This window comes from Nestor notabilis, unplaced genomic scaffold, assembly GCF_000696875.1.
Source record: "Nestor notabilis isolate BGI_N333 unplaced genomic scaffold, ASM69687v1 scaffold4352, whole genome shotgun sequence".
Taxonomy (NCBI): Eukaryota; Metazoa; Chordata; class Aves; order Psittaciformes; family Psittacidae; genus Nestor; species Nestor notabilis.
In genome coordinates, this window is record NW_009919558.1 from 82,555 (window position 1) to 98,603 (window position 16,049).

At 37.0% G+C, this 16,049-nt stretch overlaps 1 protein-coding gene across 1 annotated transcript in view; it reads right to left on the reverse strand.

Annotated features, from left to right (window-relative positions):
• The window catches only part of PAM (peptidylglycine alpha-amidating monooxygenase), a 65,383-nt gene extending 58,724 nt beyond the window's left edge, over window positions 1-6,659 (reverse strand). Inside the window, exons 1-4 of the mRNA XM_010010276.1 lie at window positions 6,568-6,659; window positions 5,281-5,401; window positions 3,271-3,328; window positions 465-552 (exon numbers count right to left, since the gene is read on the reverse strand). Coding sequence (XP_010008578.1) covers window positions 465-552; window positions 3,271-3,328; window positions 5,281-5,401; window positions 6,568-6,659 — 359 coding nt within the window. The remainder of the gene's footprint in view (window positions 1-464; window positions 553-3,270; window positions 3,329-5,280; window positions 5,402-6,567) is intronic.
• Window positions 6,660-16,049: the final 9,390 nt, after the last annotated feature.

Consider the following 16,049-nt stretch of genomic DNA (forward strand, 5'->3'; position numbering starts at 1 on the left):
TTTAGTTGCATTGAGAGCTTCCCTCTGCCCTGATTTTGAAGGGCAAGTCAACTACTAAACCACTTGACAGAATCTTCTTCAACTGACTTGTTACTCAGTTTCCTTCCAGACACCTGATAGAACAGTTCTTCATATACAAAAAAGCAGTCAGCTATAGAAGAAACCTAGATTTATTGGTATTTAATTGCACTCTGCCTACTACACCTCCTGTCACCTCCTCGGAGACAGTCAGTTCATCATGAAGAATCAGAAAACACATCTTGTTCTCTACTTTACAGAGTAGTTAGTTAAAAAGAAAAATAAACACCTTTAAAAGTGTGGAAAACCCAGAATCTTATACATTTCTTCTTCCTTCTAAATTTTTCTAATTTACCAAGAAATTGTGACACAGGAAAAGGTTTATGTAGAAGCAAGTAACACATGAAAAGTTAGCTAAAATAACAAAGGCAAACTGCAACTCTTACCAGTAATTTTCAGTAGAAGAGGGTTCATTGCATCCAAAGAGTAACATGTGATGGACAGTGTCCATACTGGCATGAGGCTTAAAGTCAACTGAAAAACAAAATGGTAATAACAAATAATCTGTCCTTACTTTCACCATAAGTTACATAAGTAAGAGCATTTTGTACCATTTTTAGTCTGTAATACTAGAAATAGGCATGTATGTGCCCACTCATTTACCTTCTGCTTTCCACTTACAAGCTTTCCTTATATTCCCATTCAACAGCTTGTCTCCCAAGCTAAAACAGTAATCGTTTTGGTATTGATACCAATCTAAATAAAGTCTGATTTACTTTCCTGATCAAGTTCTACTTTAAATTATAAACTTCAGGAGAAACATGAATGAAGAGAACATGACATCAGCTTAACATTAACCATATCTAGTTAAGCAATGTATTAAAAAGAATTAATTTCTAAGTTCATCTTCATAAATAACAATTCAGTGATACAAAGCTAATATTCTTTCTTTCCTATAAAGGAATGAACTTTGAAGAAATTTATCAACATATCAATGTCCACAGTTTGGCAGATTAAGGAGACATTAGAGGCCTTCAATACAGTGAAATCATCATTACTCAGTAATAGGGAAGTTAATACATGCCATATTAGAGTAACAAACCCATAGTGTCTCAGAGTCACGTATGGACAAAAAGTAATAAATCATCTAATTATTTCAATTTGTGTTGCTGAACTTAATAGGATCCATCTCATTCATACAGCACAATCTGACAGATAGGGACTCACTATGAGTCAGTAAGAAAAAGACACATTTATTTACTAGTCACCCATGTGAATGAACATGACGGTGAAGATGACAAACTGGGTGTTACACTTATAAACTTGGCGTTTCTTGGCTGAGTGGCTTGCTGTCAGACTTAATTCTTGTAAGTGTCTGTAGAGCACCCTTTATCTTCCACTACAGCTCTCCATAGTGAAAAAACGAGTTTTATCAACACCTGCACCATTAAAGATTCAATCTAGTTTCTAGTTTGGCTACTCATTCATAAACATTAATCAAACATAAGGTGGAAGAACAAAATCACAGTATGTTTTCAAAATGTAACTGGAATGACATTTTCTTGAAGAATTATAAATTAATCTCACTCATCGAGATCATTTAAACATTAATCTCACAGCCATTTCATTTCATAGAAGCAAAAGGCACGTTGCTAAAATTAACCTTGGGTTGTAAGCAATGCTATCATGGGCAGACTTTATGTTCACAGAACAAGTTTTGATTTTATTCTTTTTTTAATTCACTCATCAAGTGATCAGACTTTATTATGCTTTCTAAAGACATGTACTCAAGCACAGTGATCACTGGAAAGGTTAACACATCCTATAAAAATCTGGTGCAGAACATGTAAACACCTAAACTCTAAATGTTTCTCAGTCTTCAGAGAAAAAAATAGGCTGCCTTGCATGATTCACATTGACACTCTGCATAAATACCACTTTAGTATTCTTTTAGTAGGTCCTTTTAAACATATACACCACTGAAAATTTATGTGGCTTTAACATACGTAAACACCAAATGACAGAACTAAACGTGCAGGAATCTAATAAAGACTAGAACTATGCAAGTCTGCAACTCAGTGAAGCACTAAATAAAAACTGCTTATGCAGAGGGTTAGTAGTATGTCTTTCTGTGAACCACATGAAAGCAGAACAATCTATTGCACACACTGCACAGCAACTATAGTCTATTAGACAATGAACACTCACTCACTCTTAGTGCTCATGTTCCTTTCTGGGACCAAACACACAGCCAAGATGTCAGGTCAGATTCTGACTTCTTTACAAAACAGATACAGAGGAAGCACTGAAGAAAATTTACTCAATTTTTTTTAGTTACTATATGTTCCTTAAACCACGACACTATAATACATGAAAATGTAAACACAACATTCTGTTTCTGAAGGATTCCACAAGGAAATCCATAGAGTACAACAGTCTCATAACACACTACAACAAAAAAACTAAATGGGATTCCCACCAGATTTATTGTTAAGTGCAGATATTCTAGAACGCAACAAGAGAGTAAAGGAGGAAAGATACAGACATTTTAACTCCTCATTGTTTCCTTTTATTTCGGTTTCTAGCGTGTTCTGATGGTGAAGCTATGTTCAGTTGAACCAAAAAGCCTTCTCTCTACCTGAACAACTGCATGTTCATGAGCAAGGCAAAACAGAAGTACCTTTGAGGTACTTTGACTTTCCAGACAGATGGTGTTGTTTGCTGATCTATATGATCACAGCATTTGCATGCTATTACAGTAGTGTTTCCTTCTATTTGTCTGCCATGACATTAAAAAAAAAAGCCAATGGAGGGGAGAAGATTTGGCTGGTTTTGTTTTTTCCCTCAGATAAGTAAAATTTTACTGCAGCCAACACTGACTGTAAGTGCAAAGGATTTACAGCCTGTACCAGCAGGTAAATAAACAGTCTGCTCACTGGAGCAGAATTAAGTATCCAGCTAGAGACAGAAAGCCAATATTTTACAAATGGGACTGTTTGGTACCGATTGCCAGAGGCATCTGCATGCAGTTTCTTAACTACTGCTACTCATGAATGTCTCCAGAAACAGTGTGTTATCTTGACTCTAAGTAGGTGTCTCTAGTTTGTTTCTGCATTAGCCGTGATGAACGCATTCTGGAAACTCGTGACAGCCAAAGATTAAGTCAATGTAATTCAAAGAAAAAAAGAAACAGAAAATGCTGAAGTTCTTCAGAATTGCTTGCTTAGGTTTCTCCATTCAACCAAAACTCACCTACATATGCTTCATCATCTATTGGCAGGGGTACTGACATGCAGAGGTAGGTATCGGACTATTAAAAGACAAAAGAACAGATATTACCTCTAAATTTGGAATATTTAGAATGAAAGTAATAGAAACAGAGCATCAAAATTCACTACACTTTCGGAAGATGAATGAGGGACTACTGAATAAACTAGTACATAAAAATTATATATTTATAAGCCTTAGCACTGAATTAATTTGCAGTGGTTTACAAACACTGCCTCCTCCCCACATGCTAAATATTTGGGATTTCTTTTCCCTCCTCCTCCTGTCTGGAAATGTGTACATGTTTCTTCCATGAACCAGATATATATTTTACATAGTTTAAGATGTATGTTAGCTGTATGCCCCTACATTAAAAGAATTAAATGATTCTTACAGTAATCATTCCAAAGCAACAATGTGAATGCTCATAATCTAGGTACAACCTTACCGGTATTACCAAAAATTCATCTCAGTTTCATGGAATACATGCAGATAGCTAGACTTCTTAGTATCCAAAGAGATTAATTTTCAGTATCTGCTTTCCACAAGAATTTCCTGGGAAACTAAAGCATCGAGGACCTTGGAAAATTAAATTAAATACAATTGCCTACGGTGATGCTACAGAAGAACTAAACTCAGCAGCAGTACTATTTCAGAAGTTCCCTTTCCTTTTCTATCTTGGAGACATTTTTGGCTGAACAACCAGTGGCTCCAGAGCCCCAAGAAAAATTCCTGCATTAGATAAACCTTCTGATTGTACATCTACCACAGGTCACGCTGGTCATAAATTGTAAACAAAGACCTAGTTTGTTCCATTAAAGATCTTTCTGTTAGCTTGCTGTGACTCTAAATAAAAAACGTGACTGGCAGGTGTGCATTCCACTGAGGAATCTGAAGTGACTGACCCCTTCATACCTGTTTCCTAGCTCTGCAACTAATGGCTCCTCAGGTAAAATCAATAAAACAATTACAAATGTGCACATGGATGAACTGAGAGCAATTCTTACTCTTTCTGAATTATAAGTTTAACATTTTCTGCAGACAAGTAAGATCTAGTAGAAACTGCACTTGTGTTTTACACTTACTGGAATGACACCACTTACTCTAAATTACAAGTTCCAGAGGGGTGCTCCCCAAGAACTGAAATCCTCATTTTCCCTTCAGCATTTTTAAAAGTGTTATCTGCAACAATGAATCACCATCTACTGCAGCACAACACTCTGCTCTTTACAAGCATCTGCAGCTCTCTAAAACAGAGGGTGTCTTTAATGATACATATAATTCCCTGAATTGCCTTCCTGCAAAAAAAACCCTTTATTAATAATTGTTTATCTTGCTTAATTAAGCTACATGTGAAAATGACAGTAGAATTTCAGACTTTCAGGTGAATCTTAAAAATGCTGATGTTAAAAATCTTAACTATTGTCTTCATTTTCACTCACCCAGCTCAGCAGAAGTTAAACAACTTCAAACATGAAAGAGTATACTTTTATAACTTGTTTATAGTAACTTTCTTGGACTATTTTAAGGGTTTAAAATACTGGGTCAAATGTATTACCCTTATGAAATGTTTTCTGGGTGTCTTCTGAGCTTGCCAAAGTTGCAGCAGTGTTAATTTTAACTGAACTCATTTTACTGCAGCCTCATTTGAGATTTGGTGTAAACTGCAAGTCCAAATAAATGACTTACTAGTACAGCTGGAAATATTTCACTTTAACAAAACTCATATTCGTAATTTTAATAAACTTCAGCTTTATTTTCTAAAATGGTAGAAATAATCATTTTATAAATAATCACATGCAAAGATTTTTCTCTCATTTGAGATTACTTTTCTGTTTTCTACTTTTCTCTGGACATACATATATCTATAAAAGTTATCTTGCTGGTGTTTTTTAATTCATTTTATGTGAGTTATATTGTAGCAAGGCTTTATTTTCCAAGGTTATATATAAAAAAAAAAGTAAGTACCAAAAAGAAAAACTGCATTTCTCTCACCTGCTTAGGTGTCACACCAGGCATACGAATGTCCAGTGCAAAATCTGACAGACCAAGTGAAATCACTGGCTGGTCACTTCCAAGGTATTCACTGGAAAAAGACCTGGTAGTATCTTTGTACCTTATAATGAAGGAGGAAAGAGTTTTTAAAATACTGACTTCTGTTATGTCTTTCTAAAAAGCAGAATCTTGAGAACTAGTAGGGAAGTGTGACAATGCTGAGGAATGGAGTGATCTGGAAATTTCACTCCTTCATGAGCTTAAGTTATCAAGAATTTACTGAGACAGTTCCCCTGAGCAATCACACAGACTAGTTTGGAAAACATTAGCTAAAATGTAACCTGTCATCTCATCTAAGAAGTTGTCTGAGGTACATGGATGTACAGATAGAGAATTAATTCACTAAAAAATTTCAAGTACTGTAAATCATTCATAAGTTTTGGGGGGTTTTTTAAGATTATGTGCCTGATGTGTAATTCAATACAGATTATGTGTAAAAGGGAAATTTTTAATTCTAACACCAGGACATACATAGCAGCTCATATTACAAGCAGTGAAGTAAACCAGTAAGTTTTACAACTTCACATGAATATCGAAGTCTGTATTGAATGCAGTGTATAAATAAATTGTAAAAAAAAAAAAAAAAATCACAGTAAGGAATTAAATGATAAGACATCTGAAATACGATGTAACATTGATATAAATTTGGAATATGTATATTCATGTATACATAGATATATATATATATAAAAATACAGAAATGACATGGTAACTATAGTCCCCAATATACCTCACAAAGAGTAAAACACTTCTCCGGAGAGCTAAGAGACTACAACTTCTCTTGTCCACACTGTATTCAAGTTTACCTACGCAATTCTGCATACAACTCCCCCGCCCCCAACTTCCCAGGACTGCCCAGTTTTAACCTAGATGATGCCTTCTCATTAAAACATCATTTTATACTGCAAGCTATCTTAAGCAGCTGAAATATATTTACACCCTGTGTGGTGCCAAATACACCTGCGGTGTTACCTAAAAATTTTCATTAATTGTTGTTTTATCATCCTAAACTCATATTTTATAAAGCAATCCATGAATAAAACAAGACTTTCTGCCTTCAATACAACAAAAGTGCTATTTCAAAACTGCAGAAAGTAAATTCAGAGCAAGTGAGCAAAACCAAACAAACACCATGCACGTTTTTATCTAGGACATGCTTTTTCATATATCCATTAATGTTAAGTGACTGCATGCATTCAACACATAAGGTCTTCCCGCATAACCCACCTCTTGAAGACAGAAGGTGGCCTTCTGAAACCCAGACAGATGTTTTGAGAAACAAAAAGCAGTACTAGCAGGTTGTTAAAGAGGTCAGCCATGACCACCCAGCTGCTTTTGGCCTGATTAAGCGAGCACAAAAAGGGCAGTGCAGTTCTGTCGGCTGTGATCCTGACAATTAGGCTGCAGCAGCAGTGTCAATTCACTACTTCATTATTATGTGCTCTGCGGGCATCCTCCAGCTTCTGACAGACCATCTGTCTTGGAAGGTGATACACAGTAAATCAGGAAGGTGGATGATGCTATGTTGTCTCTATTATTAGCTGTAAAAATCTGTTGAAGAATCTTCCCTTGCAGATAGATGACACTGTACTTCTTGTCCACTCAGGGAGCTGAAAAGAAGTAGCACTCCTACTGCTTTCTTCCCAGGTTGTGCAATTAAATCTGCATGTTACTTATCAATCCACTGTGCTGCAATTGGCATCACAGAAACCAGCGTCAATCATCCTTCAGAACCTGTAAAAATAGAAGCAGATTTTTAAAGGATGACTAACGCATTATAGCATTAGTTCTCACCAAATCCCTGTTGAGGCATTTTAAATACATTAGAGTAAGTTGTTTCACAAGCTTTATTTAGCCCAACCTAGCAAAGATTGCACTGAGTCTGTTGATTCCTCATTATCCATACAGGGTCAGAAACTGACGCATTTCATGTTGATATACAAAACCACACTCTCAAACACATTTTACATGATAGATAAAAATAAACACACACGCAAACTCACACACCCAATATGTAAAAAGCAAAGCATGGAGTACTTCACACATACGAACACTAGCATAATGCGTTCGACAAGCAGCAAAAAAAGGCCAAGTGCTGACATGGCAAGAATCAAGGTTTCTAAATTTTATCAACTATCACTAAATGTTTCTGCACGTACTGTGGGCTTGAAGAATATTCTACTGTTAATGCAACCTGTAATACACCACTATGTCATCTGTTTCTTATGTACTTCAGTTACTTTTCATATCCATTTCAGAAAATTGATTCTACGAATTATTTTTGGAACTACTGCAACAAGAACTATTGAGATCAGACTGCTTTATATCCTTTCATAAATTCAGGTTATATCAGCATAAACTATTACTCGCCTCATCACTTTAACTTCAACTGTTCTTACTTACACATTTCAGTTGACACAACATTTTAATTTCAAAATTTTGAGTGTTTATGTAAGTGTGCTGTAAAATCACACAGTGTGTTACTCAAGACATAAACTAGTATTTTTACTGAGCATTCCAATTCTGGCAGAAGTTTCAAGTCATACTAAAAATTAAAGTCTTTAAAATGTATCAGGTAGTAATTAATACAAAAAAAACAGCCAGGCCCAACTATATCCCAGCCCCTGGAAGACATAGTCAAAATACTGCCGTAATGATAAAATAGAAAAGAAGGATTCTGACAGGAAACACAAGTGAAATTCATGTGTTTAATGAAAATTCTTTCTATCTCAGGGCACATATGCAAAAAAACTTATTATGAAATAAAAGGGCTTTTGCATAGACTAAGAAGCCATGCTGCCTGCTGTTTAGCAGCTACACTAGATTTGCACTGAACTATTTGTAAGTTTTTAAAAGCTGATTACATTAATCATCATTAAACTTGCATATTTTATTAACTGAACGATAAGAAAATGATTCAGTCATAAGCTAGAAACAGACTTCATCTTACTTTCAGCTTGCCAAAAACATGCCAGAGCTGTCCAGAATCATGCATGCAAGCTATGATACAAGCATAATTTTTTTTTTAAATGTAAATTTCCATGTCTTCAATTCTGTAGCCTAAATCATCTTTGCTAGTGAACTATGGAAATCTGCAACACATATAAATGACTGTACTATGATGAAAACCAAAAATAATTAAAAAAATATAAAAAGGCAAGTGTGATATGCCTCACAAAAAGCTAAGGCAGTCAACTGTTCAGCATCTTTGTAATTCACCTGATTGGAAGCTCTAGTAGGGTTAAAATTTGTACTACATAAGAAATTAGGCCATACTGTAAATACACTTGACAAGCAAGAACTCTGAAGAACACATGCAAGAATAACACACTGGATCTTAATATCACAGAATTACAATGTTTTGACTTACGATTTTTGAATCTGCAAAGGTATTTTCCATGAATTAAAAATAAAACCAAACACTCAACTTTTGCAAGCTTCAGGAAGTCTGAGATTGGTAACATCAAACAAACATCTACCTGGTACATGAATTAACAAAAGGAAGCTACAGAGAAACCTGATTATCTGAAATATGAGAGTTTCTTTACAGCGGCATTCAATTCTCACTGCAGGTAATAGCAAAAATCAGCAGGACATATCTTGTATCACCAAAACATGTGTCTTAATATTACAGAGGAGTATCTGATGATTTATGACTCTTAGAATGCTGACCACAAGAAAGAAAAAGAGAAACAAATAACCTAGAATTACCTAAAAGAGCGAAGAAATTAAATATGTAGTGAGATCAATACATGTATGTATAACATCTGTACATTCTTCTTAAAAAATGGGTCAATTTCATCCACAAGCTTGTTTTTTAACTACAGTTTCATTGGCTGGATGGATATGAATAGAAAAAAGTGTAATGCACTTGATACTTAGTATTAGACCCCTGCACAACCAAATTTTACATTTGGAAGGAAATGAGGTAAAAAGAAAAAACAAACCAGGCAGCAATATCCTGAAGAGATTTCAATGTCATTTTAGATATGACGCTACACACAAGACTATGAGACAACAAGGGAATAAAGTGAGGATGAGAGATTCAATAATAAGATTACACAGTTACTTAGGTTCATTATGTAAGACATAATTACTGATAAAGAGTGAACGGAGAGAAACGGAGATGAAAATCAGATTGGGCAACGTAAGCATGTTATTTATCCCACCCAGACATACCAGAAAACAATATAAAATAGCAGAGTAAAGAAAAACAAAACAGTCAACATCAACTAGCATGAAGATGTCTCACTGAATAGGCTGGGGGAGGGGGGGGAGAAAAAAAGCGGCCAAGAAATTGGAACTCAAAATACAATTTAAAATAGTACACAAATACAGCAATGATATTTCAGTATGATGTTATACAAACTGAATGACCAATTTCTATAAATTAATTACAGAAAAAGAAAGCTCTGTATTAACAAGTTCATAGAGCACATTATAATACTTTCTTTTTTCCAGTTTAGTCACTAAACATTTTATATATAGTACCAAGAGAACAATCAAGATGCAAAAACCTCACCTTCAACCAATACTACCTTCAAAGATAAAAAAAAAAAGATGATCAAAGCTTACTGGAACTGATATGAAGGTCTATAACAAATAGGGTAATTTCTCATAGTTGAATCACTTTTCTGGTTTCTTACGCACTGAAATCATGGAATTGAGCAAGGATTATTTGAGTTCTGTCTCCAGCTAGAGCACAGAGTGAATGCTAGAGCATTCCATCTATGACAAAAGTAGAAGCTTAAGCAACAACTGAGTATACGAACAATAGTCAGTTCCACAAATGAGCTGCAGGTAGGCCTACAAGTTGAAGCACTTAGCTTCTAACAGCACAGGAAAATCAATACATTGTGGGATCAGCTTAAAGATTCATTAATGCACTAAATACAGCCACTTATGACACTTTAGTCAAACAAACACAGAAAAAGCATTCAGGCAAGAAGTTGTCATATTAGACAACCTCCTGAACCACAGCATCAATAAAAAACAGCTCACAAACCAGTTAAGATATCTAGGAGTTGGTAGTGCAATTATTGGAAACACCGATGTGTAATTCTGATGATGCCAACCTGGAAGGAGCGCTTGATACACCAAAGAGTTGTGCTGCCATCCAGAGGGACCTTGGCAGGAGGGACAAATGGACTGACGGGAACCTCAGGCTGTTCAACAAGAGGAAGTGCAAAGTCCTGCACCAGGGGAGGAACAACCCCAGGCACCAGAACATGCTGGGAGCAGCCCAGCTGGAAAGCAGCCTGGCAGAAATGGATCTGGGGGTCCTGGTGGACACCAGGCTGAAGATGAGCCAGCCATACACCCTTGCTGCCAAGAAGCTTAATAGCGTCCTCAGCCAAACTGCTGCCAGCAGGTAAGGGGAGGTGATTCTTCCCCTCTACTCAGCACTGGTGAGGCCATGCCTGGAGTGCTGGGTCCAGGGCTGGGCTCCCCGGTATGAGAGAGACATGGATGTCCTGAAGAGTCCAAGGAAGGGCCACCAAGATGATGGGAGGACTGGAGCATCTCTCCAAGAGGAAAGGGTGAGGTAGCTGGAAACGTTCAGCCTCTAGAAGAAAAGGCTCAGGGGAAAATCTCATCTATGTATATGAACACCTGAGAGGAGGATGCAAAGAGGATGAAGCTAGGTGACAGGTTGTTTAGTATCTCTATCAATGATCCGGATGAGGGGATCGAGCACACCCTCAGTAAATCTGCAGACGATGCCAAGTTGGCTGGGAATGTTGATCTGCTGGAGGGTAGGAAGGCTCTGCAGAGTGATCTGGACAGGCTGGATTGCAGGGCCAATGCCAACTGTAAGAGGTTCAACAAGGCAAAGTACCATGACAACCCCATGCAACACCGCAGGCTTGAGGAAGTGTGGCTGGAAAGCTGCTCATGGAAAAGGACCTGGGGGTGTTGGTCAACAGCCAGCTGAACATGAGCCAGCTTGTGCCCAGGCAGCCAAGAAGGCCAATGGCATCCGGGCCTGTATCAGCAATAGTGTGGCCAGCAGGGCCAGGGCAGTGATTGTCCCCCTGCACTGGGCACTGGTGAGGCTGCACCTTGAATCCTGTGTTCAGTTCTGGGCCCCTCACTGCAAGAGAGACACTGAGGTGCTGGAGCGGGTCCAGAGAAGGGCAATGGAACTGGTGAAGGGCCTGGAGCACAAGTGTGATGAGGAACAGCTGAGGGACCTGGGGGATTTAGTCTGGAGAAGAGAAGGCTCTTTCCTGAAGAAAAAACTCTACCTACAACTACCTAAAAGAAGTTTGTAGCAAGGTGAGTACCAATCTCTTTTCCCAAGTAATGAACGAGACGAATAGCCTCAAGTTGTACCAGGGAAAGTTTAGACTTGGTACTAGAAAAAATTTCTTCACAGAAAGGTCTTTCAAGAATTCAGACAGGCTGCCAAGGGAGTGATTGAGTCACCACCGTTAGACGTACTTAAAAGATGTGTAGATGTGGTGGTTAGGGACACGGTATACCAATGGAGTTATTCGTATGAAGTCAGTGGTTGGACTCAATGGTTTTAAGGGTCTCGTCCAACCTGAAGAATTCTATGATTGTATTCTATGACAGGACCAGAGTCAATGGGAACAAGCTGAAACACAGGAGGTTCCATCTGGGTATCAAGAAACACTTTTTCATTGTAAGGGCGATTGAGCATCAGCACAGATTGCCCAGAGAGATTGTGAAGTCTCTATCCTTTGAGATACTGAAAGGCCAGCTGGACACGATCCTGGGCACCAGGTGACCAGATGACCTGCAGAGGTTCCTTCCAACCTCAACCATCCTGTGACAATAAATTCTTTCAACCTTTAAGAATAATATGTAAGACCAGTTCAGTATCAGGTAAAAGTAGCAAAACAGTTTAAGAGAAATTGATAGCAGGTGATATGGGTAAGGGGTTATAACCATGCAAGTTCTAACACCCTCCATGATATAGAGAAGATAAAAGATACCAAGGATACATGATAGCAAGGATTTTCTCTTTGGATTGTGGTTGCAGTTGAAAAAAACTTTCTCATTCCAAACTGAGGTCTCTTGGTTACTTTTACAACTGCACTGCCCGTACAGGGCTATCAAGGGGTAAGAAAATGACAGCCAAGAAAACTCTCCTCAGGTAGGCTGCTTTTACAGCCTAAAATGCTTCTGTCACCAGTTAAACCATGAATTCAGAAAACAGGGCCTACCTAACTTTTAATGCAATGTGTAGTCAAACAAATGTAGCCCTGAATTTAGAGCTTTGGTTTTTGTTTTTAAATAAGTATCAAAACATGTCATGACTTCTGTGTGATGTCTTTACCAAACCTTTTGGATTGAATAATACATTTATCACCTTAGAAAATTCTCTATTGCATTGTTTGAGGAGAACTGTTCACTTTCATTGAAGATTTTTTTTTTTTTTACATATTTTTATGGGAAAACATTTAAAACATGATTATAAATAACCCAAAAATTAATGAGTTTCTTTTAGAGTAGAAGCAGCTGCTTCAAACCAGACTTGATTGGACTGCTGTACCTCCAAAAGAGTAAACGATAAATTTTCAGCATATACTGAACGCATTGTAACTGTAGGCTGCCTTTTATTTTCCTCCTCCTCTTGGCCTGCATTGGTTCAGAAAGCTGATGCCCTCCCCTCTTTCTACACCAGCACTGTATTAATTTTCCATCAGATCAAATGGTCAATGTGCCAGAATCAGCTGCTATACTTCTACTACAAAAGAAATCATGTGAGCATGCGGTGGTGGTGTAAAGGAACCCCTATCTGGCAGCAATCCACACTGAATTTGGTACAATATTAAAGATACTTCTTAAAAATTAGAATTGTAAGTTGACAAATATAGCTTGCCTCTTCGTTTAATTTAGATTTAACAAATGTGTATCTTCTGCTGCCAAAACATTTTTCCAATATGGATATTAAAGGAGAAAGAGGAGAAATATGACTGCTCTTATTCTTGTTTTTTATGAACAACCTTCTGTAAAATTTCATCTGCTGAGCATAAGTATGGTGCATAATTTTAAAAGAAGTATTTCATGATGATGAAAAAAACATTGTCCACTCCACTTCCACAGGAAGCAAAGTATTTATACATTGACAAAATTCTTGTATGTACTACAGCAGTGAAATTGGATGCTTCCTAAATGCGCTTACTCTTTGCATACTTTCAAATGTATCAAAATTGGACAATATGCATTCCTTTCTTCTATGACTAGAAGAATTAAGAATTAATTTTTAAGCAGTACTTCATAGGAAGGTTTATAAGTACAACAGAATTTACGAAAAAAGTTTAATAGCTGACTATTTAAACTTATTTTGAGAGATTTTGCTGACCTGCTAATCATTTATGTGCTACATGTGTTACATGAAGCATTCTTGATGAGTTTCCTGCTGGGAAAGTAAGTTCTACTTACTATCAGAAGACAGGCTATCTGTATTGCAAAAAATCAATAAAGGAAAATCCTTCAAAATCTCTGTCAATTCAGAAGGTATGGAGAGTTTTACCTACTAGACAGCTTTATTTTTAAATTAATTGAAGTTTTATACAGAAAAGAAATACAGGATGAAGAACTATAATTTACACTCTGCCTTTCTCTTCTGGAGATCAGCAAGTTCACAACACAACTTGCAGGTTCCTAACTGCTAGAAAGAATAGGAATTACAAAGATATCACAAACCCTGTCACCCCAAGGCAAAAGCAAACCCTATTCACTGCACAATAAAGGAAACACTTGAATCATACTTAGTAGGCCACTCGTATAGCAATAGCTGTCATGGAAATCAGAAACAAAAGGATGTAAGAAAGCCCACTGTAAGATGTATTTATGCAAAGAAAGGACAAGGGCATTATTTCCCGGGGGCTTAGGGAAAAAATTATTTATCCTCTCCTAATTTATAGAATAAAGAGAAATTAAAACCAGCCTCAGAATTATTTTGAGAGCATCAGCAAATGCATGAGGAAAAACAGGAGAACCGAAAGAAGCAAGAAAAGCACAGCTCACGGTGTCAGAATCACTGTCACCCTGGCCTACACACTCTGCCCACAGCTGCTGTCCTCAGCACCTCTAAGATGACTCAAAGGGCCAAACTTAAAAGCCGAAGTAGCCGATTTTGTCATATCAGCTTCTACAATAGCTATTTTAACAAACAGTGAAAGCAGAAGAAAATGCATAAGAAAATGGATGCAAAAGGTTTAACTGCTACTTCACAATGTGATCTTATGGTGCAACCTTTGATTAAGACTTGCTTATCTGCCAACAAGTAGAGCTGTCCTAGGACTATCTTCCCAGTCACATTTTCCCCAAACAAATATGACAAATACCACTCCTCAAAACAATGCACACTCAGATGTGAGACAAAGAAATACCTGAAAAGGAAGGAAATTTAATACTACATACATGCTAGAGTGTTTCATGCCGAAATAAGACTAATTTTCCTGGAAATTGTGGAAACTTAAATCAATTTCTGAATTCTAAGCTAAGATTTTCAAAATGTGACATGTGAATCAAGATTTATGTTCATTTTCTCTATCACGATGCTGTAAACTATTAGGTATAAGCTTGTTTAAAAATGATGAATTGTACTACTTTTGATAGTATAGAAATGTAGTAGACCACCACACAAATTCCTTTCCTGCTCATGTTAATATAAATGTGTTCGCATTACTAAGATGCTAGAAGATTTGAAGCAGAAATTCACTTCTATAACCTGATTTTTCATTCTTACACATCAGTCTTTAATAATTGTGAAACAAACTCATGGAATTGCTTGAAACACTCCGTATTAAAGCAGTAAAATGCAAAACCTCCTTTTCCTCTTGTAAGAATCATAGACATTTTTCAGAAGTCTGAAGACCAGAGAGAGATTCTGTTAGTTCTCCCATTCTGCATTTTAATAGGTCTTAAAAAGCATTTTATTCACATTGAATCACCTCGTAATCCTTTTGCTTTGACCAGGTATCAAAACAGGTAAAATTCTCTCATCAAGGAAGATCAACATTTTTTGTTGAAAGAAATGAACATTTTAACTGCTAATTTAATATTCTGAAAAATATTAACAACTTGGATGGTACTAATTACTTGCTTAAGAGGGAAAATACATGAGAAACCTCCCCTTTCATTTTAATATCCAGATGACTATCAGTTACACAGTGTAATACGGCTAAAACTTCACTGAAGTGCCCTTTGTTTTCCTTTTGTTATGCAAAAATAGAAAATACTAAAGGGAGAATGTGTTTTTAGAGTTATGATCAGCCTCCAAGGATAAAATAAAAGAGATCATTTAGAATTTTTAAGTCCAATTACACGTTACATATGAACTATGAATTAAATTAATTGCATGTTCCTTCACTAAGGAGGACTTGAGATCAGGTTCCCTAAATTCACCGTGCACAAGGTATACACTCAAGCAAGAGCCAAGCACCATTTTTTTCAGTCAAAACATGTAGAACTTTGTTAATACGTTGTGTTGCACTTATGTAGAAAGGTTTTGGTAGCAAAGGGGCTGCAGGGGTGGCTTCTCCGAGAAGACATCAGAAACTGCCCCCATGTCTGACAGAGCCAGTTCCAGCCAGCTCCAAGACGGACCTGCTGCTGCCCAAAACTGAGCCCATCTGCAAAGCTGGTGGTACTTTTGTGAGAACATATTTAAGATGGGTAAAAACACTGCACAGCAGCTGAGAGAGTGAGAAAATGTTAGAGAAACAATC